The sequence below is a fragment of the Elephas maximus genome, chromosome X (assembly GCF_024166365.1).
Source record: "Elephas maximus indicus isolate mEleMax1 chromosome X, mEleMax1 primary haplotype, whole genome shotgun sequence".
NCBI lineage: Eukaryota > Metazoa > Chordata > Mammalia > Proboscidea > Elephantidae > Elephas > Elephas maximus.
The window spans coordinates 134,546,979-134,574,027 of NC_064846.1; the positions used below are offsets into that span (position 1 = coordinate 134,546,979).

At 55.5% G+C, this 27,049-nt stretch overlaps 2 protein-coding genes across 11 annotated transcripts in view; one reads left to right on the forward strand and one right to left on the reverse strand.

Annotated features, from left to right (window-relative positions):
• The window catches only part of LOC126068798 (collagen alpha-1(I) chain-like), a 6,051-nt gene extending 5,038 nt beyond the window's left edge, over positions 1 to 1,013 (reverse strand). The window contains exon 1 of the mRNA XM_049871496.1: positions 1,008 to 1,013. Coding sequence (XP_049727453.1) covers positions 1,008 to 1,013 — 6 coding nt within the window. The remainder of the gene's footprint in view (positions 1 to 1,007) is intronic.
• The window catches only part of BCOR (BCL6 corepressor), a 125,735-nt gene that overhangs the window by 72,276 nt on the left and 26,410 nt on the right, over positions 1 to 27,049 (forward strand). For 3 of the 10 annotated variants that reach the window (XM_049871395.1, XM_049871402.1, XM_049871403.1), the window contains exons 1-2: positions 7,308 to 7,573; positions 26,828 to 26,953. In XM_049871395.1, the coding sequence (XP_049727352.1) occupies positions 26,868 to 26,953 (86 nt within the window). In that variant the 5' untranslated portion in view covers positions 7,308 to 7,573; positions 26,828 to 26,867. Of the gene's footprint in view, positions 1 to 6,159; positions 6,241 to 6,786; positions 6,852 to 7,307; positions 7,574 to 8,006; positions 8,359 to 26,827; positions 26,954 to 27,049 lie in introns of those variants that run through there. The other 7 variants (XM_049871399.1, XM_049871401.1, XM_049871396.1 and 4 more) reach the window with 5 other exon arrangements.

A 27,049-nucleotide genomic window follows, 5' to 3' on the forward strand; every position in this document is an offset into this window, starting at 1 on the left:
CTTGCTCGCTCGGCGCCTACGCCGCGACCAGGCTTTTCGGGGAAGGGCGAGAGAAGGGATTTCCCCGCTCGGCGGTTTCGGCTCCCTGGGGACAATCCGGCCGCGGCTGGCTCCTGGCTTTGGGTCGTGCCGTCTGGTCCGGTTGCGGGCGGACTAGGTGTGTGTGTGTGGCGCCAAGGTTCGGACCCGGGATGGGGGAGGGGTGGGAGCTTTGGAGCCGGAGCGGGGGCCGAGGCTAGTCTGCGCGGCCTGGGGCGCTGGCCTTGACATTTGCTGACTGCAGCCAGTCCCTGGACTGGGGGAATTCTCAGGCCGCCCTGCGGACCTGGAGTTCAATACCGAACCTTTCTCAACAAACACAAAGTGTTCCGGAAATCCCTTCGTTAGATTCTGGTATGGAAAAAGGATTCTATATAACTCTCCGAGAGTCAGGTTCGTCTGGGAGTTGTCGGGTGCTGGGGCATATGATGCCCTTTCTTCCCTTTACAGGGACCTGTAAAAAATCAACAGAGTTTCTTATTATTTCTCAGTAACAACCACCTCTTGTTGACATAGTTACATGACCCTCCCAAATATAACTACCTGTTTAGTTTCAACACAGGAGCGCGATGGTGAAACACAAACACCGATCAGTAACTAGGAGAAGGAAAAACCGGCCACAAGCTGGAGGTTGGATGGAGAATAAATCCTCATCACGCATCCCTGGTTTTATTCAGCTTAATTACACTAGTAATCCTGCCCCCCCATGAGAAAGCCTGAAGCCCTGGAGTCAAGGTGCGACTTTTCCTGGGGAGCCCCGCGCATGGGGAGGGGGTTGCTGGTGTAGGGGGAGATGGGGGTTTTAAATGTCATTTCCAAATGAAAATGCTTTCCTTTAGCCTTTCTTTTTTTGATTCAGTTTTCGAAAGGTGCATTTTTGTGAGATAAGAAGTGACCGATCAAAATCGCTGAGGGGAGGTTGTAAGCAGCCGCTTTGCCCCAGCTTAGCGTTATCTTATCTTTCACACTTGCATGGCGGAAAAAAAAAATTGGCTTATCTTTATCCCCACCCCCTTCTCGCCTTAATTGCTAAAAAACACTGTTGTGTTAAACGGGGAGGAAAGGAGGTCTCTGGATTGTCTGAAGAAAACGAAGATTCAAAAATGTGGGTGCCTACCGGGAGCAAGGATGGATTTATTCTTTCCCCCAGGCCTGTCTAGTAGAGGAAGAGGGTCCAGTCGATGGTTGGAGGTCCGATTACCAGATTAAAAAAAAAATTCTGGGGATGGCCTTGGGTCGTGCGGCCTCCCCAGGCCTTGCTTTCTCCGTTTGCTCCATGTTGCATTTACCAACCTCTCTTCCCCTTCATCTCTTAAAAGCTGGCGGTGGGTCTCGGGTTAAGGCCTCGGCCTTCATCCTCCTCTCCTCGATACACAGCCTCCTTTTGAGGAGGGGTATTCATGGCTGGGACACATGGCCTGCTGGAAATCATTAAAATATATGCGAGTGTCTGCAAACACACACTTTTAAATCATGGCGTTTCCCCTCCACGCTGGTATATTTAAACTCCAGAGCGAGCTGGATCTCCTCCCTCTCAGTCGTTTGTCTGTGTCACCGACAGGCCGCTAATGGCCGGGCTTCCAGGCGCTGTGCATTATGCATTAGCCTCCTCCCTCCGCCGCACACAGAAGGTTCTGTCAGGCCTCGCAACACAAACCACCCTGCGCCCCCCGCCTCCCTCCCGCACTAGTGGCCGGAGGCTGCGCGGCTGCTAACGCGCTGGACGCGGGGATGGGGGGACACCGGGGGCGGAGGCAGAACAGAGTGGGTCGGAAGGTGGTAAAATGTGTCTCGGATCAAGCCATTTGGAATCCCCAGCCCTACGCAAGCCCCAAGCTTTGCTCCTGGCTGCGATCTTCCCGAGGCAGCCACCCCGCGCCACTCACTTCTCCACCCGACTTTGTGGGGGCCTCAGAGGTTTAGAGGCAGATCCGCGCCGCGTTTCCATCTGCTGGCTAGGGAGGGGTCCAAGGAGAGGGGCTGGCGGGGCTCCCCAAGTCGCTCCAGTCCCGGGGTGGTGCGTCTCTGCAGGGGCACGCGGGAGTGGAGGAGGGAAGCTAGATACAATATGGCTGGGCAGGAGGCCCGCACGCTGGGTCTGCGGGCTAGTAGTTGGTTTCCCGCCCCTTCTCCCTGTGGTTCCCACTCACTGCCCCCAGCCGGGTAAAATATGCGCTGGAGGCGCCTCGCTGAATAAGCTGCCCGGGCGGGACGTGGCGACCGGGTTTATCTGCCAGAGCATCCGGACCAAGGAGGCGGCTTTGAGGGCTTTTAATCGGGGGTCAGGCCAAGCGCAAGAGGCAGCCTCCTTCAAGTCGCCGGTATTTATGCCCATTAGGCCGACATCTATTCTCCCAGTAGGCCCCCGCAGTGTAGACAGCGGTCTATCCACCAGTGCCTCAGTGTGAGAAGCTCAGGCCTGACACCAACTGATCCCAGGCCTGAAAATCTGAGGGACGGTAGCTGCTATGATGTTGGGCCTGTCCTTTTAGGCCTCTGCCCCTGAACACGCAATAACCTTCCAAAGGACAGGCAGAAAGAGCAGTCATCTTCAACCCGGTGACCTCTAATTCCAGCAGTCTCCTGCCCTGGAAAGCAGCTACATTTAGATATTTCCAGATTATTGAAATTCCCGGGGCAAGGATGGGCCGTCAGTTGTTACTTCGAGTTTTCCGGGGGAAGCCAGATACATGGCCTGTGCTTGGAGGGAGGGTGGGCCAGTGCCATAAAGTAACTAGAACGATATCAGTGTGTCAGAATTCACTTGTTATTTTTTAAAATAGTTAACAATAACAGGCTGCCTTACACTTGTAAAGTAAAAACACGGTATCTGCAATCATCTAAGTTCCTCCTAATAACCAGTGTCATAGGCCTGAGAACAGCCTCCTGAGAATGACCATCGGAGGTCTATGAAGCTGTGTGATTTAAATTCTACACATGTATTAGGAACAAACCTTCCACTGGATGTTAGGAGCACAGGACCCCCCAAACATGGAATAAAGACCACACCACAGAATGCCGCAGCGGCCTTTCCCCTAGGCCTGGGTGTGGTTGGAGGTGCAGGAGAGGCCTGGCAGGCCTGGTATGGCCAGTCTGGCCTGAAAGGAATGACCAGGCTCAAGGCCTGCTTCCAGAAGCGCCAACCTGCTTGCTTGAGAGTTGCAGAGCCTGAGTAGAGCCTGTAGTAAAAATGTGCTCAAGAGCCTGAAATCGAGCCATATGTCATAAATGGGGGACTCTTCCAGGGGTGGGGGGCAGGGGCTCTGCCACTCAGTTCTCTGAACCTCTCATTCAGCGGCTATTTATTTCTCTGCTCACTGTGCGGCCTCCCCTCCCTTGCGCTCACTTGCTCACTCCACCTCCTCCGTTTTCATTGAAATCCTCCCCTCACGGAGTGCCCGGTATAGCGGCCTGACCCCCCCCAGGTCAGCTCCCAAGGGGCTCCTGGGAGGGCAGAGGAGGGAGCAGGGGAAGGGCCAGGACGCCCGCACATGCTGCTGGCCCCGCAGCGTCCCCACCTCTTCGAGCTCCTTCCCAAGTGGGGACACAAGATGGGATTGCCCTTCGTGAGCTTTCTGCTTCTCTTCCCTGGCACAATCCTATCTAATCCAGTTCAGGACCAGTAGGTGTAACCTCAGCCTTAGAGCACCTAGGGAAAATCCCACATTTTAACTCCCAGTGAGTCACCCCCCCCGTCCCCAAAACCAAGCCCATTCCGACTCATAGCAACTCTAGAACAGAGTAGAGCTGCTACATAGGGTTTCCAAGACTGTAATCTTTATGGAAGCAGACTGCCACATCTTTATCCTGCGGAGCTGCTGGTGGATTCGAACTGCTGACCTTTTGCTTAGCAGCCAAGCGCATTAACCACAGTACCACCAGGGCTCTTTCCATGCCTCTTAGGCCTCCCATAATAAGCTGTTTTTAAAATCCCACGGAGCTGGAAAATGTATTCCTCCGAGATGGAACAGAAACCCTTTAATCCCACCAGCCCACACTAGGATACTCTGGAGGCGAGACTCCCCTAAAAGAAAAGGAGAGGTGCAGTGGCAAATTCTGCAAATTACGTCAAAGGCAAATCTACTGGCCTGTTTGTCTCCAGCATCAAATTTCTCCTGCAGTCGCCATCCCCGTGGCCCCTTCACGTTTACAGCACCCCCCCCCCATTCATTTTAACTCCCGGACTTTTAAACTTAGACAAACAGGTCCCTTTGTTAGCAACCCTGGGAGGCCTCAGGGCTCCGAAAGGCCTCAGGCCCCTTGCTATTGCTCAGTCCTTGGGTTTCCCAAAAGTTCTGGACGGTTACTTGCGACTCGGAACTCTGGGAAAAGCCTGTGCCTGGGGGAAGAGCTGGGGAGGCGAGGGGAGGAGAGAGGAGGTGGCTGGGCATCGAGCCAGGGCCTCCGCGGTGCGGCCTAACCGAGCCGGAAGAGCCTGGCACCGCTCCGCATTTGCCCAGGCCAGCTCCCCTGCACTGCCCAGAGCTGCGGCCTCCCGCCTGGAACCACGTTCAGAGAGTTTCCCCACAAATACCCAACTGCAGCCTCCCTAGTTATTTTAGACTTGTTTTGAATAAAAGGAGTCGCTTCAAAAAGAAATGTTGCTAAAACACACAACCAGAGGTCTTTTCTCCAGCTGTGTCTGTAACTCGCGTGCGTTCAGTCTAATAACTTTTAATGCCTGGCCCTAAAATGTCTTTATAAAAAATAGCTTTACAGCATAATAGTCCAGGTGTCTTTCTGCTTGTTACCGGAGATTAAAAAAATGTGTGGGTTAGCTTTCAGCGACATCCATCCTCAGAAAGACCAGGAAGAAAAAGACATGCATTCCATCCTGCAGGCCCAGGTCCTGGAAGCATTCACCACTAGATGCTTGAGCTGGAGGCCCAGCCGGGCTGGGCACTGCTCTTGGGGGCACTTGCCCGCCTGTCTTTTGCATCAGTTGTTATAAGCACCTCTGGAGCATGAAGATTTAACTCTGCCCCAAGTTTCGGGTTTCAAACGGTAAAGATGTTTCACTTCTGCTTTGAGAAGGTCTGTTTTTACAGCTACGTGCTGAGAACTAAAACAGAATGAATAAAATCTCACCTAATACCAGTCCTGCAGTCTAATTTTTAAAAGGGAAAATATCTGTTAGCTAGAGCCAGTTTTGGCCCTGACCTTGACTTAGTAATCAACTTGAGATGCTTTTGATTATTTTTGGCATGGGGACACTCAAGGATATTTTGAAACTTTCTTTCCGTGTGGATTTACAGGCCACCTCCATTTCAGATTGATGTTTTCATGGAGCCTGCACCATCTTGTCCTTAGGCAGAAAGTGACAGACCCCCCCCCACCCCAGCATAAAAAGACCCTAGCGAGCAGCCAAGTGGGATCACCTTTAGCCCCGAAGTCCGGGCCCACGGTCTGGGTGCGGTTAGGCCGAACAGCCCCTCCCCCACCCCTTCCCGCCAGCTTCACCAACTGGGGCTTCTAGGCTCGCTCTTGAGGCTCTGCTCTCCGGGGAAGCCGGAACCTGTCCTCTGCGCTTCCCCCTCCCACCTACTGCTCCCGCGCCCCGTGCTCCGCGCCGCTCCGGGTGCGCTGGAGAAGCTCAATACGTGTCAATTGAACTGCTGCGGGCGCAGGCTGTACGCCGCCGCCGAGCACCGATCAACACGACGTTACCGAGTGGAAATTTATAGGGCGAACGGTCTGCGCCAAAAGTTGCTCCCTGCCAAGGAAAATAAAACGCGAGAGATAATCTCCCGAGGCTGGCGTGAGGGACCAGGGCAGACCCTCCAATCATCTGAGGTGCAGACCTAGAAACGCCCGCGAACCAGGAGAAATTCCGGCGGATCTCCGCTTCCCTGCCCGCCCCCCCACCGCCTCCTTGTGCCCCACGGGCTGCCCCCCACCTCTCCAAACAATTCCCATACAATTGAAATGTCCAGGGAACTCGGGACGGAGTTCGAACGGAATGGCCGCTCTTGTCCTGGGTGGTGTTTTCATGTAGCTTTGACACCGAAACGGGAAAGGGCGCCTCCGGGAGGAAGGGGCAGCCCGGGGTGGAGTGGGCGCGGACGCGCACCCGCCCAGCTCTGCGTGGTCTCAGCGAGGCGGCGAGGCCGGGAGAGCGCAGCGCTGGTGGCAAGAGGCAGCAGCGGCGGCAGCCGCTGGGGTTTGACAGCTTTGGCGGAGCGGAGTGCGAGGCGCTTTATGGTAATTGTGGTCCTCCACTGGCCTTCTGGGTAGCGAGGGGAGTCTCGGCGCGCGGCTGGGAGAGCTGCCCCTGCCGCCCCGGGTTCCTTCGGCTCTGGCTCTGCGGGCCGCCGGGGCCGCCGCCGCCCGAGCCGGTCTCCAGCTCACCCAGGACGTGCGCCCAGGCCCGGCGTGCGCAGCCAACTCGGCCCGCGAGGGGGAGGGGAGGGCCGGGGGCGAGAGAGCCACCACCCAAGTGGTCCGGGGTTCGTACCCGGAGAGACAAAATGCGCTCGGCCGGGAATCAATGACGGCCGGGGAAACTCGGCCAGACCTTTCTCGGGGAATCACCCCTCCCGAAGCCCCACCGCTGAAGCGCCGCAGCGGAGGGTGAGCGGAGGCTGGGGAGCTCAAACTTGCGAGAGCTGGAGGCGGCGGCGGGCGGGCGGCTGTCGCCCGAGTGCTGCGCCTGCGGGGGAGGGGAGGCGGCTGCTGGGAGGGAGGGAGGGAGGGAGGCAGAGAGGGCGGGCGGGCAGAGGGAGGGGGAGGAGGAAGAGGAGGGAACGAGGGAGGGGGACGCGTTGGGATCGCGGCGTGCGGCGGCAGACGGAGCCCGGGCTCCCAGCGGCAAGGTGAGGCAGAGCTGCGCTCCTCGCTGAACGCTGGCGGAGCTCGGCGGCTGCGGGGGAGACGCGCCGGAGCCCAGACTGCGACCGAGAGCGGGAGCTAGGCGGGCGGCCGCGGAGGGGGAGCCCGCGAGCCGCCGGGCGGGGAGCACAAGCCGTGCTGTCGCCGCGTAGGGACGACTTGACCAACGCACTCACACAGACTCACACACATCCAGCCCGAGCGGGCGCTCGCGGCGAACCGTCAACATGGCGCTGGGGCTTCTGCCCGGGCGCGGACGGCAGCAGCGGCGGCGCGGGAGCTGTTGAGCCGGGCCGAGCCCGGCGCAGTCGCGGGAGCCCGGAGGATCGCGCGGGGCTGTCGCCACCTGCCCGGAGGCGCCGAGCCCGCCCCGCCCCGCCCCGCCCCCACCCGGCCCAGAGCCCACCCCTCGGCGGGGCCGACCCCGAGGGCAGCCGGCTGGCAGCAGACAGGCGAGGGAGGCGAGCGGGCGCGGATCCGCGAGCGGGCTGTGGGCAGCCGGGGACGGCAAACTTTGCTGCTCGCCGCGCTTCCCCGGTCCGGCTCCTTCTCCGCGCCTCCACGTCGCCCCCCGCACACCTCTCCCCACCCTCCGAGCCGTCCCCTGCTCTTCCTTGCCGCCTCGACTTTGCTCGGGGGTGGGGGGGTAAAACTTCGAAGCGCCGGATCGCAGGCGCCCTGCCTACTCCCCTGCTGGGGATTTCAGGTCAGTGCCCGGAACACCTTTCCCGGGGGAGGCTGCGGGCGGGCGCGCCCCAGGCTGCAGTTAGCCCCCTTCCCGGGGGCCCCCGCTCGCCGCGGGTGTCTCCTCCGACTCTCTCGCGTACCCCGCGAAGCTTTCGCCTTCGCGCTTCCCTTTGGCTGCCTTGCTCGCTTTCGTTTTTATTTCACAGCTCTTAAGTTATGAAAAATGCAACCAACCTAAGCGGCCCCGCGTGGGCAGCGGGAACGGGGGGGAAAGCGCCGGGACCCGCCGCCTCCCGGGGGGCTGCGAGGAGAGCAAGGAGTTCGTGGAGTGGAAGTTTGCAGGCTGTGTGTGTCTGCGCGGGAGCGCGGTCGCCGCGGAGCGCCGCGAGTCGGGCGCGGGCGGGGGGGGGGCGCTGGAAGCTGGGAAGCTCGGCTCGGCGTTCGCTCACGAGCAGGAAGGGGAGGGCGGCGGGTTCCCGTCTGCTTTTTTTTCCGACTCGGGGAAGAACTGTAAAAACCCCCAGCAGCCGCCTCGCCTCGCCTCTCTGGGGGCCGGCCGTTTCTCCAAGTGGAACGACGGCGTGTGCGTGCGCGAGGGTGTGTGGCGGGCGCCCCGGGCCGAGCCGAGCTCGACCTGCCCCTGCAGCCGCCGCGGCGCAACTCGGGAGGGGAGCCCCCGGTTTTTTCTTGGCTTGCCCCAAAGCGTGAATCACGTGGATTTAACAACAACAACAACAAACCCGAAAAACTACTAGGAAATCAAGCAGAACGAGGGGGTTCCGACTCGGTCGGCCCGCCCGCCAGGTCAGACGCTTTGTTTTGTTAATGTCCTTTTTAGATTATATTCCGCATCCCCCCTCCCTCCTCCACCCGACCCCCACTCCGCGTTGCGGCTTCGGTTTTAAGTTAGGAACCCCTGGGGTGGGGGCAGCATGTGCGGGGGCGGCAGCGAGAAGGGCGGGCGGTGGGAGGGGGCGCGCCCGGGGCCCTCAGCTGGGCAGCGAGGAGTCTGGTGCGAAGCTCTGCTGGGCGTGTGCGTGTCTGCGGCCAGAGGAAGTTGATCCCACTCAGAGGTTCACGGGTGCGTGCAGCGCGGAGGCTGAGGTGGAAGAGAACTTGCGCACCGTGGCGCGGTCCTCGGCCGAGGCGGGGAGGGCAGGGCGCCGACGCGCTGCGGGCCCTGGTCTCTGAGTGGGTACGCGGCTTCGCTGCAGAGACTCCGCCAACTCGGGGGCTCCGGGCGGCGGCGACGTGCGCCTACTGTTTACGGAGCGAGCCCTGGGGCCCCGAGTGCGGAGTGGGGCGGCTCGAGGCACCCATGGTCCCAGCGGGCTTCCCGCCGCTTGCACACTCGAGTGGGCATGTTCCCGGGTCCCGGAGACGACGGAGCCTGGCCGCCTGTAGGCCGAGACCAGGCGAGGCTTAATTTGCTGTTAATGAATCTTTTCCAGAAAGTCCGCGATCTCCAGCTAGAGGCTGTGAGTGCCCGCGCGCGGGGGCGCGCGCCGCCGACGTCTGGAGGGTGGGGGTTGGGGAATGAACAGGGAGGAAGGAAGGAGAAGGAAGGTTGTGTGTATTTAAAAACAAACCTTAAAAAGAAACCAGCGCGCCTCAAATAGGTATCGCACAGCCTCACTGCGTCTAGACCAGACAGCTCCGGGTTTTAGCTTTTTCTTTTTTTTGGAAAGGAGGTTAGGGGAGGGGTAATGACTCTAGGGGTAGCCTCTTGGAGAGAAATCCTTAAAATGGCCTAGGAGTAAAAATGAGGAGGAAACGGCCCACCCCAGAAGGTGGTGGGTGGTGAGCGCAGACAGACTTGGGTATTTCTGGCCATCTGACACTTCCTGTGGCACTGGAAACGGACACCGCGGGCCGAAATCAATCCTTACGAGGTGTTGGATTCGGTTTTGCCAACAGAATTGCTTGTGTAGATGGCATTTTAATTGTCGGCCTCGTAGACTCCTGTACATGGGCACTTGGGTAATATGCTTCGCTTCTCGACCCTTCCCACTCCACCCCCGACCTGTTATCTGGTCTGAGCTTTGCAGTGTTGGTTCTCCTGTTTATTTTGGGCACAGTTTCACCGCGTAGGGGAAGGGGGGAGATGGCGATGATTAATATGCCGTCCAGGTTTAATTCGAGGGTGGCCTTAGTGTGCGTGTATATGCCGCCACACACCCAGATTGCCTGGGGTGTTTTGGGGAGCGCGCGGGGTTCGGGCGCCAGGCACTCGGCGGGCAGGTCGAGGCTGGGGCTCTGCCGGCCCCAGCGCTGTCCTTTGAGGCGCTGTCACCAGTAGGTGACTGAGAGTTAATTAGGAAGTGTTCTCCGGATCAATGGGCCGCACAGCTCATTAGCGATTCTCTCCAGCCCTTTGCAGGGCCGGCCGGGCCTCCGCCTCCCACACAGGCCGGGGCCCCGCGGCCGGGGCTGAGGAGAGCGGCGCTGGGAAGTGGGGAGGGGCCGAGCCGCGAGGGGCGGTGGGGAGGCGAGTGTAACTTCGCGGGGCGGCGCGTTGAGTGCGGCGCGGAGAGGCCCGCGGAGCCCGCTCTTTTTTCCTGCTCGCGGTGGCCTCGACTGTGTCTTTAACTCGGTCCGGCTCGCGTCGCTGCCTGGCTGCTCCTCCCTTGCCTATCTCTTGTTTCTCTAAGCACGACGCCTGTGCTCCCCGCCCAGTTTGGGATTAGACAAGATAAAAATAGGACTGCCCAGCGCGCAAGAGAGTTGTGACTGTGCCCTGGCAGCCGGGCTGGCGGGAGCGCGGGGGGCCAGGGCCGGGGAGGACCGGCAATGCGCTTCGGGCGGCCGGCGCCCGTAGGCCCCTCCCCAACCCCCGCAGGCGCCGTTACGCTCCCTGGGTTCTGTCCGCTGTGAACCTTGCGGGCCGGGGGACCTGGGCAGGGTCCCCGCGCTCTCGCGGGTGTTGTTGGTGTGCCTGTGATAGATCGGTCTAGACAGGCATGTAGGCTCCCTCCCGGCTGAAGGACGGGCGGGGGGGGGGGCGGAGGCGGCAGCAGACTCCCGTGAGCAGCGAGTGAGCCAGCTAGCCAGCGGGCCCTGCGAGCAGGGTGGATGGAAGGTTGCTGGGGTTTCCTTTAAAGATGGTGGAGGTAGTGTAATGGGGAGGAGGGCCAAAAAAGCCTAGTAGAAATTCCTAGAGGCCACGTAGCCCCCAGAGGGGAGGGGGCGAGAGTCTGGGCCTAGGGTTTTCCTTTCTCTTCTGTATGTGCACGCTCATGTCCTGCTGCATCGGGCTCGATTCTTCGACAAACCAGAGCCAGCTGCGTTGATCTAGTTTGACCTGGTACTTCTCAATGGTGGAGCTGGGAGTACACACAATGGACAGCTCACTTTAGGAACTGAGTTTGGGAAATGCAGATGTAGACCTCAGTGTTACCAGAGAATTCATGTGGGCGTGGTAGCCCTGGAAGGCCTGCTCAGAGCTGTAGTGTGGGGTGGGGTCTCTGACAGAGACTCCTGCTGGAGAGAGCTAGGGGGCCCTTGAGTTGTCTGTATAAATAGACCCACTTTAAACCATGAACTTGTGGGGAGAGAATCAGAAATGTGCAGGGAGACAGACTTCAAACAGGAGTTAGACTCTGATAGGTACTGGATCAATGATTTGTATACACACACGGGGTCAATATTGTATTGGTCTAAAAATTTAATACAACTCTGCAGACATTTGTTTAGTTCTTTACAAAGTTTGCAGTTGGTGGGTGAGTTTCAGATCAGAGATGCACACCCTGTACATATATAATCATTACTAACACTACTGTCTCCTCCCCCCTCCTTTTTCTTTCTTGTCGGGTTTATAGTCTAAGTGACCCTCAAGTTACCTTTAAATTTTTCTCTAACAGCAAACCTATACTTTTCTGGCCTGGGGATGAGCCATACAGACAAAGCAAGAGGGATGCAAGTAGCAGGGAGGTATGTGCGTTAGACAGGAAGGCTCAGATTAAGATGTGTGCCTGAATGACATGCGCTGAAACAAATCAAGACACTTGGGCTTCCGTGCCCACATGGAACGAGAGCTACATAAGAGATGAAGAGCTGGCCAAGAGGAATGTAAACATGGATATGCAAATACAGACATATATCGTTATTCTAGGGGAAAATCCCAGACTTTCTTGAGCTGGAAACTAGGACAAAATTTCTTTAAGTGCCTTCCAGAGACAAAAGCCCATTTAAAGGTGTGAAGAGGGTCACTTGGAAACACAAAAAGCATTCATATGCATACATCAATGCTTAGATACACAGGCGGAATGACAAAAACTCCATGCCTGAGAAGACTTGCCTGTGAAGTGAGATCTAAGCAGGGCACCAAAGTGTGGACCATACAACCACATTGGTACAGTTATTCACAGGGAAATAATGTATCTTTGGCCAGAAGGAAACTGAGGGCAAAGCAACCTCACCAAGGGTGGATGGCTCTCAATTACTAGGATTGTACTTCTGGTTACAGTTTCTTCCTTTCTGGAGTGGGGGAGAGAAGAGGACGTTTTGAGCCTGGTGGAAGATTTCTAAGAGATTTTGAGTGAATGGAAAAAGAGGACTAGGTTTCCACTCTGGTCATGAGGAGTGGATGGTACACTGCTTGGGGTCCTGTTTGCTTTGGTGGAACAGGGCTTAGTGGACTGGGACAGAACCAAAGAAGTGTGGCTTCTGAGAGGAATAAAGGGGAGTTATGCTTTCATTTTGGTATGCTCTAATTTTTTTTTCTGGAGATCATGCAGGGAAGGCCTCTGTAGGGTGGATTAGCAGGCGCCTCTGTGACCCCAGACGCGCACGTAAACTCCGGCTACGGTTCGGTTTGCCCGCGGCGTCGATTTGCCGCGGTCCCTCTTTGTCTGAGCCCAGTCGGGAATTCCAGCTTTTATTGGAAAGACCGCACTCGGGTGGAGCCCGCGCCGGGCGGGGCAGGGCTGGGCCGCGAGCTGGGCGGGAGGCTCGCAGGCCGCAGTACCGCCCGAACCCCAGGACGGCCAGAACGTTCTTCAGGAGCTCCCTGCAGTCCTGACAATGCCACCCTGGTGGTTTCCTAGAGGGCGCCGGGCCCGGCCGACGCAGTCAGGCGCAGCGGGGCGGGAGAACGCGTGGGTCCACACCGGCCGCTTCGCCCCACCCCTCCCTCGCCGACCCCAGGCCGAAGGGAGCTCAGAAGGCCCTTTGTTAGGCTTCGAGGTCACACCCGTGCCCCGGGGGCCGCAGAGGGGCGGGAGAGCAGGGCTCTCGGAGAGAAGAGACCTTCTCTCACCGGGTCCCTTGCTGCCCCCTTGCACGGCTCGGGTCTGGTTGGGGCCTCGCCCATACCGGGGTGGGGAGGCCGAGGCCGGCCACGGCCCGCCCCGGCTCCTTTGCCAGTGTTTGTGGCTGGCGGGATTCCGTCTGTTTGCAAAGCCGGCTGCGCTGCTGAGGCCTAGGTGGCGGCAGCCGGAAGGAGGAGCCGCTTGGGCCCGGAGTATGGTCTCGAATGTCTCGTCTCCTCGGGCGGCCCGGGTGGTGGCCGAGCCGCCCTCGTTGCGGGCCGGGCCCTTGGCCGGGGGCGTCTAACGATCCCCAAAAAAGCCCTCCGCCCGACCCGACGGCTTTCGCTGGTTGTTCACGATGTGTACCTCGGAAAGGGATATTTGACTTTTTGTTGGGCAGGAGTTCATTAAGGGTGCTTTTCTGCGATGTTTCTGTAAAAAACCCTCTTTCTGGGCACAAGCTCATCTCTGCGAGCTCTCAATCGAGGGTCTCAAAAACAGGGGCTACCACATGGTTATTTTTTAGAGCTGCGTCTCCCAACCAACGTCACCCCTCCACGCTCACGACTCTGCTCCCCATGATTAGACATACGGGGAAGTCTGCTCGGAGAAGATCCTGACAGCATAAAATATAATTTGTGATCTAAAAGACAGTTTCCAGTATAATCTCATTATGCACCACAGACTCCCGGTGTTATTTTGTAGAAGGCGGACAATGATCAATTTACATTGACCCGGGGCTGGGCGAGCTTTTAGATGGTAATTGCCATATTGATTTGCATGCAAAAAGGAGACCTGCTAAAATTAAAGACCGGAAGCTAAATTAAACTAAATTTATTGTCTAGGTGCAAACCAGAGGAACTGCTGGGGGAGGGGGTGGGTCAGGTCAGGGTGCTAGGGGCAGAGCAGGTGAGAGTCCCAAGAGTTTCTGGAGGTCACAACTTTAGGAGCAGATCTTTGCCCTTGTGATTTCATAATGTGGGTAAGGGGACACGTTTAGGGAATGGAGACCCAGCAGAAAAAAGTTATAAAAAGGCATTATTGCATTCAAGGCACTGGGGTCTTTTAATGCTAATAGTAACTGAGTGGGAGAGGGGAGGTTTATAGGGTTATAGGGGTCTTCCTGCACCATTTCCGGCACCCCTCCCATTTCTATTGTTCTGCCCGAGCGCTCGCAGTCTTGCCAGGGGCACCAAAAACTTGCATCTGAAGAGTTAAATTTTAAGAAAGCAGCTGCCCTTACCCCTTGCCGCCTCGCTCTCCCTTCCCCCTCCCCGAAGGCAGAAGACCTTTCGCAGAGAGCGCGGGTGCGTCGGGTGCGCTGCAGGCGCCCGGCAGCCAGGCCCGGACCGTTGGGGCTGCGGGAGTTCTGCTCCGGACACAGCGGTCCCAGGCTCGACTGGACGGCGATCGCTTCGGGAAGCCGCCGGCTCCAGGTGGATCAGCTAGGCGCGGGGGACGGGGTGGGAGTGCGTCCGCCAGGGCCGCAGTCTTGCGGTGCGCGGGGCAGGGGCCAGCCTCCCCGGAGGCTGGAAGGGTCCTCACGGCGTTGATCCCGGGAAGGGGGCTGGAAACACTGCCCGGATCGATCACCGAGGCCGGAAAGTTGGAGGAAAAAAAAAGAGAGAGAGAGAGAGAGAGAAAGAAAAAAAAAGCCACTTGCGGAGGGCTGGCGGGGAGCCAGGGAAGGTCCGGCCTCGGGGGCGTGTTAGGCTGACGAGCGGGGCGAGGGCCCGGCGCCGCCATCGCCTTCGTCCTTTCCCGCCGCCGAGGACCTTGCTGGCCCGGCCGCGCCGCGGAGCCATTTCGCACATCCGGAGTCTCGGCGTCGAGAGGAGCGACCCGTCCGGGGCCGGGACGTCCGCTGGGGCGGCGGAGTCTCTGGTGTCTCCGCCTGTCCCCACTGAGCTGAGGTGGAGACGGCCATGGGCGGTGAAGCCCGCGGCGTTGTTGTGGGTAGTTCCTAAAGCATCTGAAAGCATGGGGCAGACCTGGAAAGTGGGCATGGGGAGGGGATGTCGGGCACTGTGGTTTGCCACCCCAGACCTTCAGTGGTTCGTGACTCCTGGGACTTGAAGTTGGGGAGAGGAAAGGCCCCCCGCCCTTGTTTCTTTTTCTGGAGCTCCCTTGGGGATCCAGTAGGGCCCAGCGTCTTGCAAGGCATTTCCCATTAATTCTCTGTTTCCCCTCTTTGGTCTCTACTGTTTTTTGTTTAAACCCTAGGAAAGGTGTAGGAGCTCCTTTCAGAGAGCTCTTGTTCTAAGTAATTTGATTTATTGCTGTATGTGGCAAAACTAGGGTGGCAAAATCTAGTTCCTAGTGCCAGGAGTCAGCATTTTTCTCCAGGACCTGAGAGTAGGGGACCCCCCTACCCTGCTTATTAATGGGCTGCTGGAGGAGGGGCAAGTTCAGCCGGGTTGCAAGCATTGACCTGGTACCCCAGGGTATTCAGGTGTAGGGAGAGTTGTAGGATGTAGCGAAAAATTGCAAAAGACTTTAAATGGACGAAAAGATTACTGGGTGTAGGAGAAACTAGGTTCGAGTCTCCTTGTGGACAAGTTACATAGGAATTAAATAACATCCTTTTAACCCTGAACTTGGCTACAAGACCTAAGAAAATCTTCCGAACTTCTTCAAGGAGACAGTATGTGAAAATGGGAGTTTCAAATGGAACAGTTAGACCAATAATTGGTTCCTCTCTGCAACTCCAAGACTGAGTTCAACCGTGGCCCATTTTTACTAGCTGTGTGACCTTGGGGGCAAGTTATTTATGGTTTCTGAGCCTCAGTAAGTTTCTTCATTTGTAAGACTGGCAATAATTATCCACCTTTGGGATCAAAGAAGAACACTTGGCACATAGTAGGCCCCAAGGATTAATAATTGTGTCGAATGACTGGCCATGTTCCTGTAGGTTGCGCCTTCATCCCTTGCTGACCCTGACACCCTCAGAGACCTGCTAGGCCAAGTGGCCCAGGACCTACACTGCAGGTTGAAGCTCCCCTCTGAGGCTATTCCTCTGGGTCTGCCTCCGTGAGTCCCTCTTTCCCTTTGTTACAGTGTTTTGCATTCTACTTTTTAAAGGATTCCATATGAGAGGACTTGGATTTTTTTCCCCCTAAGTGGGATCATTATATAGTTAGGAATTGATTCCAGAACTGTTATCTAGGTGCTCTTTGGCCAGCCTTCCTGTCATTACTTAGAGGGAGGGAACACAGCGGCTGGAGGGGAGAGACCTGGTTGGAAGAGGTGAGAGGAGGTGGCCTGCTGCAGAGGCCAGAGGTGCTGTGGTTTGTTTGATAGGGATTAAGTCCGGATGTTATGAGGTCTTGGTGTGGTTTTCAATAAAGTCTGCCAGGGATTGCTTCTTTTATACCGATATATATTTAAAAAAAAAATTGCTAGCATGAGAAGAAAACCAGACCTGTATGGATCCAGACCGGTAGTAAGCTACTGTGATCAGGTTTCCTACTCAACTCCCAGAGGGGAAGTCAGCATTTGATTGAAGCTACACTTGGTTCTTGACTCTCAGGGGATGCCTGCTCTGAAACAGGAGCCCTCCCTCCCCCTCTTCCTCTTTTTCCCTTCTTCCCCTAAAAGCCTTTGTGCTGAAAGAGCTTCAGTAGGCACGAACTCCTGGTCCCTCTGGAAAGAACGCCTTACAGCCTTTGCTGACATTGTTTTGTGAACAGTGGTTTTTACCAGGCCGGCACGGCCCCCCCCATCTCTGCTCACTGTTTTAGAGGATGTACCTAACTTCCATGGCGTCCACAGTGGGTCACCTGGGCCTTGCCTGCAATCTGAAGATGGCTTAGCCTGTGCCCTACGTGCCCTGGAAGGGGGTGAAGGTGGAGAGTGCAAGGACAGGGGAGAGTTTTCCAGTGTCTGCCTGTTTTCTCCAGCGACTGAGGGTGGGGTTGGCCAAATCAGAGAGTTAGGTTCCAGCTTTGCATCTGATTTAAAACTTGGCTTAATGAGAGAAACTCCTAGGCATTTAACAGTTCCATACAAATGCAGACTTGAAATAGCTCTAGGCCTATGTCATTTAGGAAAGACGAAATGAAGTACAGAAATGTCCAAACGATGTAAATCCAAGACTAGTCTGCCCTCCCATGAACACATGACAAGTGCCAAGGCATTGCCAGTCAAAACACCCATGGAACCAGCAGCCTCCATCCTTTGTATTTATTATTTTATTAACAGCATTTTACAGAGCATTTAACAAGCACAGCCTGGCTGCTTTGCACCACAACTCTTAGCAGAATGAGGGTGGGAAAGGGGGTGGGAGTAGGGAGGAGTGTTCTCTGGAGGAGATTCTGGAGAAATCTTCAGGTGGATAAGGAAAAGTAGCATTGGGGGTTTATTTTTACTGGCCCAAGAGAAGACAAAAAGTGACCTCGTGCAGGAAACAATCCCCTCTCCCCTCTCAGGTGGCTACAAGGAGGAAAGTTGTACAGATGCCATGTGTCTGGTCTCAGCTTCCATTCCAGAAGGTAAAACAGGGTGTGTTTCATGATACTGCCCATTGGTTATTGGAGATTTTCAAAGAATAAGTATTTGTCTGGTATCGTTATTCTATATCCTGGTGGAAAGTTTATAACGAAAAGTAATGTCTTTCTTAAGTCATAAAATGAGCCTTGTATGATTATTTAATTAAAATCTATTTAAGGACCGATTAGGCGTGTAATTTGCGCTAATAATGACGATTATGGAAATGTTCAACTTAACCAAAAATCATAAAGGAGACATTTTGATCAGTGGGGCGACCAGTAACTATTTAGTGAGTTGGGCAATTTCAGAAACAAGAGGAGAACCGCCGCAGGCCGCAGGAAGCACAGGCCTCTGGTGACAGGGCACAGAGAGCTGTGAGCCTCCTTGCCCCGACCTCAGCTTGTCCAGGGCAGGCCGGCCCCCACTTTGTGAAGCCTAGAAACCAACGTTGTGAATCAGAACACCCTTTATTCCCATCTGAGGAAATGGGTTGGGGGAGGGGTGCTTCCCCAAGCTACCAGAAGGAGAAAACTCTGGGGGAGGCCTGCTAAACCACACAGAAATCTATGTGAAATGGCTGTGCTCTTTTGCTGGAACAATCAGCACTGACAAACGCAGGCTTCCTTGGCTAGCCTTGGCTGGAGACGCGGGGGTGGGGGTAGGGGTGGGGGGGAGAGGGGGTCCCTTGTTCCGGAGAAACCTGCCAGCTGCTGGGCTTGGTGCGAAGGCAGGGAAGGCAGACACAATGCTGCTGTTGTTGGTTTGATCTCTAACTGTGGATTGTTAGTCTGGCTTTAACTATGTGGTAAGGAGGGAATGTGAAGGCTGTTTACAGCGAGTGCAAATAATGTGACAGCTGTTGGCGCACGAGCAGCGCTGCGCCTCCTCGGCACTTACACAAAGCGCGCACTATGCAGGCCAGCGGAGGAGCTGCAGAGGTGGCAGCCACTTTCTGGCCCTCGCATACTCTGATGAGAAAGCGCACGGCACCCCCTCCTCCACCCCCACCTTTATGAATTCCCAGGGCTGGGGTGGGAGTGCGGGATGACTTGTATGCTGGGGTTTAGAGAACTTGTTGGAGGCGGTGGGAGAAGGCCCATGGGGTCATGAGTGTCACTGTCCGGAGGGCCTTGGCCCGGATCCGTGGACCTGAGGCCTCAGCTGCTTATGACAGGGTTTTTAAGATTTTCGAAAATAACTTGTACCATAAGTAAGCTTGTTGGAAAGAATGTGTTATTAACTGAAGGCTTTCTGGAAATTGCGAGGCTCTGAAGGCCGTTGTTCCCCTCTGAAATGGCCCTGTTATTCATGCAAGTTAGAGACAGGCGGGCGCTCTGTTCTGCTGCCCTCAGCGCTGTTTCCATGATTGGAAATGCAAGTGTGTGTAGGTTCAGGACCCAAGGGGATGTGTCTTGCGGGGAGAGGGTGCAGGTTGACTTTTTATTGCCCACACCCCTTAACCTCCCTTCCCAAGCCTTCCTGTTCTCAGGAGCACATTTGCCTTCAGCTGCAGGACACAAAGGTGCAGTCCTGAGGTCTGCCCGCAGCACCACCCACTCTGTGACTTATTAAACTGGATGGCCACAGCCACGGGCCTTCTCTGAGTTCCTGATACCCCGCCAGGCACTGCAGGGAGGCGCCAGGGCAGGCAGGCGGGAGGGAAAGCAGTTGGTGGGTGACTGCAATCGCCCACGCAGTCCTTGCAATCTCAGGCCAGCCCTAGCAGGTGGGCTCAGGATGGCCAGAAACTTGGGCCTGCCTCTGATCTGTCCTGGGGCAAGATCGAAGCCTTCGCAGCCCTGGCCCCAGAGGTTGCAGGGATCTTTCAGGACTGGCTCAGTTTTATGTCCTGCTCTTCTATATATATATATGTCTTTTGGTCCCTAGGCTACAGCCTTGGGATGTTTGCAGATCTAGCCCAGAGCCCATTCTGTCCCTTAGGGTCTAGCCTTTCTGAGTTTTGATGTGGACTTCCACATCTACTTGGGTTCCTTAGTGGGGAACTGGGAGATGCTTCTGGAGTGATACGTGAACTTCGGTGCCAGTTCTCTAAATTGGTCTCTTTTTATGACGTGTGCCATTTTCTGTAGGAATGTTGCTTGCAAAACGAGTTTTGCCTTGGAGGAAAGGCGGAAAGATAAACAAGCCTGCAACGCCAAAACACTGGCAGTCTTTCCCTCCTTCCAGCTCTCTTAAAGCAGCCGGGCTGTATTTCCAGGATTATCCTCAGTGCTTGTGAGGAGGGACTCGGTTTGGCTTTTTTTTTTCCCCCCAAGCAAATGCAAATTAGAGAAAAATAATTTTCTTTCAACGATATGCAATGTATTAGTCACTTGTTATCGTGCTCCGAGGCAGGCCTCATTTGCGCGTCTGCCAGCTCGCTCACATCTGCTCGGCGCTGTTCGGGGCATTTTAACCTTGGCGGTGTCGTGTCTAGTCCCACGGATCAAGGAGGAGTAATTAAGCTCTGAACAGCTACAAAAATTCATGGGCCCCATCTCTACCGCAGTTGTTTCAAGGCTTTGTTTTGGATCTCTCAAGTTCCAAGATCGAGCAGCAGACGTGGGGTTCCTATTGTTCCTTGTAAAGAAAGTGGGTTCCCCTGTCGGGCTTTGGCCCGCATCCTCAGCCTTCCCGGCACTCTGGGGTGGCGCACATTCAGCAAGGAACTTGAGTGCAGACCTTAGGGCCCCTGCACTCCACATCTTTTGTGCTTCCTGGGTATGCGAATGATAGCTGTTGTTATTAGCCTTATGGTGGAGCCTGGTCCTTTCTGTTGGGGAGGGGGAAGCATTAAACGCATTTTATCCCTGACAGCTTGGTGGAGACTGAACCGCATTGACATAGCCTCTGGAGGTGTCCTGTGGATCGGTTATTCTGGATCTGCCCCCAGGTTGCATAGATTCTGAGTGGGGACCCAGCTCTTTAGGGACCAGACTGAAAGGTGTGTGTGTGTGTGTGTGTATTGGAGGGAACAAGGGGGGTTTCCTAGGTTTCTGGTGCTCAGGCACCTTCTGTTGAGGGACACCAGCTTCCACATGCACCCCCTCTCCCATACACATGGTTCTCTGTGGCACAACTATGAGATAAAGTGAAAGGAACAAAAAGCCATAGCAGTGGCCTGGAGGAGGCCATCATGGGAGAAGAGGAAGTGTCCGACCCTCTGTGAGCTGGGAGAGGCTATCACGTCCGACCTCAGGCCAAGGCTGTGCCTTGTGGGGAGAAGGGTGGTCCAGGCAGGGGTTGACCAGGTGTGACAGACTCTCTAGGTTGATTCCTGCTGGTGTCCCCCAGGACCCCAGGGCCCATAAACTACCCCCCCCCCGCCCAGAGTTGGCTACACTCTGCTATGGAGCAACACTCCCATCTGTGGTTGAGCACAGGTCGATGGTGGGGAGGGGTCTGCAGTGCCCACTCCCCGGTGGGCTTCGCGTTATTTCCCAGGAGATCCCGGGTTATCATGGGTTCTTCATGTGCCCGCCCGAAGTTTCTCTTCGCCAGAGACTCCGCAGCGGGACAGAGGTGCGGCGGGGCTCAGGAAGGGTGGACCCGCAAGGCCCCAGGGGTGAACTGGGGTCGGGGATTGTGGAGGCCTGGCTCCTCCCCGCGTTCCTGGAAGGTCGAGTGGGGTACAGGCGCGAGGGTGTAGGTGTGTGCTCTGGCTCACCCCCGTGCGGGCCCGCAGCAGAGGAACCGCAAGGAGGGCGGGAGCTCCGAGCAGCACGTGTGTGTGTGTGTGTGTGTGTGTGTGTGTGTGTGTGTGTGTGTGTGTGTGTGTGTGTGTGTGTGTGTGTGTGTGTGTGTGTGTGTGTGTGTGTGTGTGTGTGTGTGTGTGTGTGTGTGTGTGTGTGTGTGTGTGTGTGTGTGTGTGTGTGTGTGTGTGTGTGTGTGTGTGTGTGTGTGTGTGTGGTGGGAGAGTAAATCCCTTTGTTGCCAACCGATCGTGCTCGGGCTGAGGCGCGGGGGGAGGGGGAGGGGCGCCCCTCCCCCTTTCCCTTGCAGCCGTGCCGCCGCCGTCTGCCGCAAGGGCCAAGTTCACTCCCTGGCTGGTAGCTTTGCCCCGTGGCTTTCCTCTCTGACCCAGGCTCCCCGGGAGGAGGCAGGGAAGGTTCCGGGTGCTCAGAAGGGTCAGGGCTGCTCAAGTTTACCGTCCGTTCTCCCTCTCCCCTTCTGCTCAATCTGTTATTAATGCAAAACTTGGGAGTGGGTGGGGACACCCCGAGGCAATGGCGGCTGCTGGCGAGTGTGCCAAGAGGCACCGCCAGTGCAAGCCAAATCACTCCTCCCAACCCCTCCCTCCCTCTGACACCCACGGGGAAGTCAACCACGGAGTTAACCATGGTTCCTCAACTGCCCCAGCAACACCCTTAGAAGCCCCAGGCTGCAGTCAGGACCTGGGGGCAGTCTTGGGGTCCCTTACTCTCCCCTATACACCCGAGACAGCAGCCTAGGAGGACCCACCGAACGCTGCACACCCGGGAGAGCTTTTTCTTCTCATCTTCTCCCACCCCCACACCCCCCCATCCTAAAATAGGAGCTTCTTCACCCCCCCTTCCTTGACACCAGGAGCAAAGCGCTGCTGTGCGTGACTCAGTCTGCGCTTGGAGCAGCCCCAGGAAGCTTTGGGCTTGGGTGAAATCCATACAACTCTGCTGAAGGTCACCCCTTCCTGGCTTGTACCCCTGTGTGTGTCCCTGTCTCAGCGATCTCCCCAGATGGGGTGAGTGGGGGTGCTGCCACCCAAAGGAAACTGCAGCGATTCCGGGGTTTGTTAGTGTGTTTAGTGGAGTCAGATGCCGTTTAAATGGGGTTAAACTTGGCCAGCATCAGTTATTGCCAGACAAAACTCAAGTCGGTGAGAGAGAGATAAGTTTAATTCCCTGGAAAACACAGTGCCAGATGTTTATAGATGAGGAGACCAAGGTTGAAGAGGTCTGCCCACCAGCATAGGGACACCCTGTGGGTGAGGGTAGACTACGTTCATACATGTTCTTAACAAACAGGAGACCTTTGAGTTAACAGGCTGCCCTCGGGTTAAGCCGTGCAGTGAGTGAGACCCCTAACCAGAGAGGCCCCCCAGCTCACTCTGGCTGGGATCCCTGGTGCCTGCTTGGCCTTCTGAGCCGGAAGCCCCCACAAACCGACATGTCCAGCCCTCCTTGGCCACTAATTGATAATTGCTCAATGGGGGCAGAGGACGCCTGCCTAGTAAGAGAGACCTTCTGGGCAAACCTAGAGAGACTTTCAAAAGACCCAAGAAATGGTCACTATTGGTGCTTGCATGGGGAGCTGGGAGACATTGTTTGATTTCTGGGAGTTGGGATGGTGTGGTAATGATGCTTCCCATTTTGTCGGGGCCACTTGATGAGCGCGATGTGCACATCTTAACTGATTGCTGTCTCCAGGGTGGGGGTAGCAGTAGAAAGTGGCCTGGTGCCAGGAGGAGATGGGGGGGTGGGGGAGGGGGAGGAAAGGTGCCAAGAGTGGCCTGGTGCTGCCTCCACTCCTTCACTTACCCTGAGGCTCTCAGGGCCATTGCACCTTCCTTTCAACAGGCTATTTGTTGCCTGTGAGGGTAAATCGCCTTTAAACAAAGAATTTCTTTTTTCTCAGTCCAGAAAGGTGTCCTCATGACACGAATTGACAAAGGGGTGGTGATGGGTGCTGCCCAAGGGCTCCTAGTGCCCCTGATGTCTTTTCACCGAAGACAGCAACACCCCCTTTTCAGGAATGCCACTGTTGGGGAAACAACTCTTAACCTTGGTCCTCTGGATTCCCCTGTGCCAGTCGGGCCCCTCTCCCCAGTGTCCAAGCCAAACCCAGGTACTCTAGTAACTCTTGGCTTCTGGCAGCAAATGACTGCCCCAAGTCTGTTGCGGGAGACCCAAATTCCTGCGCTTTCGGTTACACCACACATGAGCCAGAGACCACGCAGTGTGTGTTTGCTCTTTGCAAGCCAGGTCTCCCCAGAACTGGGTGTTCCAGCGGGCAGCCACTACAATTCCCTGTCTGTTTTCTAGAAACCAGACTTCTCTCAGCCCCTCTTTCTCAGCCCCAGCTTCTCTCTTCATCCCCATCCCCCATCCTTGCCCCCTTCTCTCCAGTGCTGGAAAAAAGGGTTAAAACCCAGAGCCAAGGTACAGCTTAGCAGCTCACACTAGGAACAGGTTGGTGCTTGTAAAGTGCTTTTCATGAGTGACTTCACACATCTTGGCACTTCTAGAAGCATAGCCTGCATGTGGAAGGAGGCGGGGGGTGGGCATTGAGAAGTAAGGGCAAATGATCCTCTTCTATATAGGAGCAAAGCACTTTGTCATTGAGTCAGATCGTTGGCCCTCTACACCATATGTCTCAGCTGGGGTCAGCAAAGTTGGTTTTGAAGCAATTTGCCTTAGAGGGGAAGAAGCCCCAACTCTTTCCCCAGCAGCATCTACAAGTGGGGTGGGGTGAGTATTACTGTACCTCTGCCCATCAGCCTCTCTATTTTTCACCCCATTGTCCTGTTGGTTCTACATCCCAGAGAAATGGGGAAGGGGGGGGTCTCTGTTCTTCAGCACTGTGTCAGCAGTATGGCCTTTGCTAAGGATGGTCCTGCTCTTGTTAGTCACCCTGGAGAAGGTCCTCCTGCCAGGCAGGGCCATTTCTCATTGGCCCTTTCCACTCAGCTCCATCTTTTACCAGGAACCTGAAGAGTTAAAAGTCTTCAGCTTGTTGCAATGAAATTATGGCTGGCAGTGGCGCCGCTGTTTGTTCAACAGACCTCCACTTTTAAACAGTTCACAAAAAGTTCATGGGGCAGCTAAAGATTATAAATGTGTGTGTTTGTGTATAGTCCACAGCGGGGTCCAACAATGGACCCCCACTCCTTTTTGCTTCTTTATGTTCAGCCCTGTTACTCCCCCCACACACACACCGATGACACCGACAGGCACTCTGGGCCTCAACACTCCACCTGACCCTGTGCATGTGAGAGCACTTTACTCTGACGCTTGGTGTCATTTATCTGCGTGGCATTAATATTGAAAACCCCACAGGATGACCCGAGGAGAAGGGGAGATGCTCTGAAGTACCCAGTGTCCCAGATGTCTCAAAACTACATTCATCTTTCGGCTAAATTCAGGCTGCCTTTGCTGAATAAAGCCTTTTCAAGGGAAGCGGGGGCACTGGCCTTTTTGAGGGGTTAGTTGATAGGATGGTTGAGGCCGCGCACCCCTTATTATTCCTTGGTAAGGAGCTGAGAGGTCCTTTACGAAAGGTGACTACTCTAGGAGGTGCCTTGTGTAAGGGGAGGCTAATTTTTAAGCCATGGAAACCAGAAGATTGAGGTTTCTTCAGGATAGGCTTTCTTCTTCCCTCATCCTTTTCTTTGGGGTTTGATTGAGTGACCCTTTTGCTCCTAATGTAATTTCAGCTTTTCATCACAGCACACAGCAAGGGTATGGCGTGGTGCAGTTCCACCACTGCAGTCCATAACAAGGATACACTCGAGCATCAAGGAATGTCGCCCCCTGGAATGTCTTCCTTTTTGTTAGAAGGGTCCACAGGGCTCAGGGAGGGCACATCCATTGAATGTGCTTTGGGGTCTGTCCAGCAGTAGTGGCGGCCCTCCCGCAACTTGATTTTTTATGTTTAGAAGATGGAAGAAAAGCCCATGAGCCCTGACAAAACCTTCCTCAACAGTCTTTTTGGGGTGTGGCATTCTCTTGGGAAATGCTTAGGCCTGTCTGAAGAAAGACATTCGTCCTAGGGAATTAGCTTCTTGGGAACCCCACCCCGACTGCCACATCTGCAGGTTTCCTGCAGGTTTCGGCCTCTTCTGGGGCCCTCTCCTTCTCCACTGTCTTTGTTGAGCTCTAACTGTGCGTGGTGTGCACGTGGGGATTTTGATTAACAGACGTCGTTCTATGTGCCAGGGGACTGACGGGGCGGGGGGGGGGGTGGATGTCCGTGGACAAAAGATCTAGGCAAGACAAAGAAATGCAGCAGGATCACCTGGCTTTTGGATTCAACTCTCCCACCCTCAGTTACCCTCGAAAGAGTCCTGGGACCTGGTGCTTGCATCCCACCTAGCAGGTCTGCTCCGGGTGCTAAAGTGTAAAAGCAAGCATTTGCATATTTTTCCTGCTAACAAAGGAAATGTGTCGACTTATGGAACATTTGGGGTTTCGGAAACTGTGTGGGTGGGTGTGTGAGGGAGGAGAAAGAAAAGTTCCCCTGATGATGTGCACACCAATTATTTCACACCAAGGTTTGGGTGCCGCATCAGAGCCGTGGCCCAGGGCCGGACAGGGGGACTGAGATGTGTTTGTGAGCAGGGAATTGCTGAGGGCCATCGGTCCCAGGCATTAAAGGCTCCCCTACTTATTAACCCAGCATTTAACAGCAGGATATGGGCTGAAGCGCAGTCAAAAGAAACGGCTCAACCTCCAAAGAGCAATTAAAATCCTGCACGAGGATAAATCACGCGCCGTGATAATCCTGTTAATAAAATGCAGCTTGTCCTGACCCTTCACTCATGCAGCAAACTAGAATGTGATGTGGGTGGGGGTGGTGGGCAGAGAAGGTAAGGAAGGGGGAGAGATTGTCTGGGCTTCTCTGCCTCGGCCGGCCGCCTTCCCCTCCCAAGAGGTAGAAATGGGTGGCTTTTGCCCGTTCCTGGGTGCCAGCAGCTCGGAGCCCATCAGACGGGGGCTGCTAAGACTTGTGCGCGCACTAATGATTTCTTGTCCCCAGTGAGCAGGTGTCGTTGAATTACTCAGCCGCTCCCTCTGCAGCTCTCAGGCAAAACCACCCAGGCAAAACCACCCGGGTTAGGTGCTTAATCTAACCTAGGGCTCGGGTGGGGTGGCTCACCAGCCCACCGACCCTTTTTTAACCCTCAGTCTGGAAGGTGTACATGCGACAGCCCTGGGAATGCATGGCGGTTTGGCCCCTGTTGTGCATTCTCCGCCCACCCCCTCATCCTTTCAGCCCCAAGAAGGCTCAGTGTGTGAAACCCTGGGGTCTGGCACCATACACCTTCAAACCTTAAAAGGCCAGGAAAAGGGAAGGGAGAGTGGGTGGAGGAATAAGCACTGTCTGTGCCTTGGACTGTGTTGCATGCAGTTCTGCTTTGACCCTCTCCCCACCCCCAGGGCCTTCCGTCTGGGCGGTCCATTTTCCCTCACCTGGATGTTTGGGTCAGGTGCGCCCCCTCCACACTCATCATCTGTAGAACGTCTAGCGCAATACATCTTCTAAGTCTGCATTCTGTATGAATTGCTTAGAAAGAGGACCTCTCTCGTTCCCTGTTTGAGCCCTAGTGGTGCAGGGTTTAAAGCTTTGGCTGCTAAAAGGTTGACGGTTCAAACCCACCAACTACTCTGTGGGAGAAAGATGTGGCAGTCTGCTTCTGTAAAGATTACAGCCTTCGAAACCCTATGGGGCAGCTCTACTCTGTCCTACAGGGTCAGTATGAGTCAGGAATCATCTCGACGGCAACAGCTTTTGGTCTTTTTGGTTACTCAACCTCCCGGGATTTTTTTTTTTTTTAACAGACTAGACGCTTGAAGAGAAGCTGCAATCCAAGAAGACGACATGCTTTCTGCAACCCCCCTGTATGGGAACGTTCACAGCTGGATGAACAGCGAGAGGGTCCGCATGTGTGGGATCAACGAAGATAGGTGAATGTGCCTGTCTGTTTTAGGCCCTAGGAACGCGAGCCAATCTCTATGCTCCTGAGCCACGCGGGTGCTGAAGCTCGCCTCACCTTTTCCCAG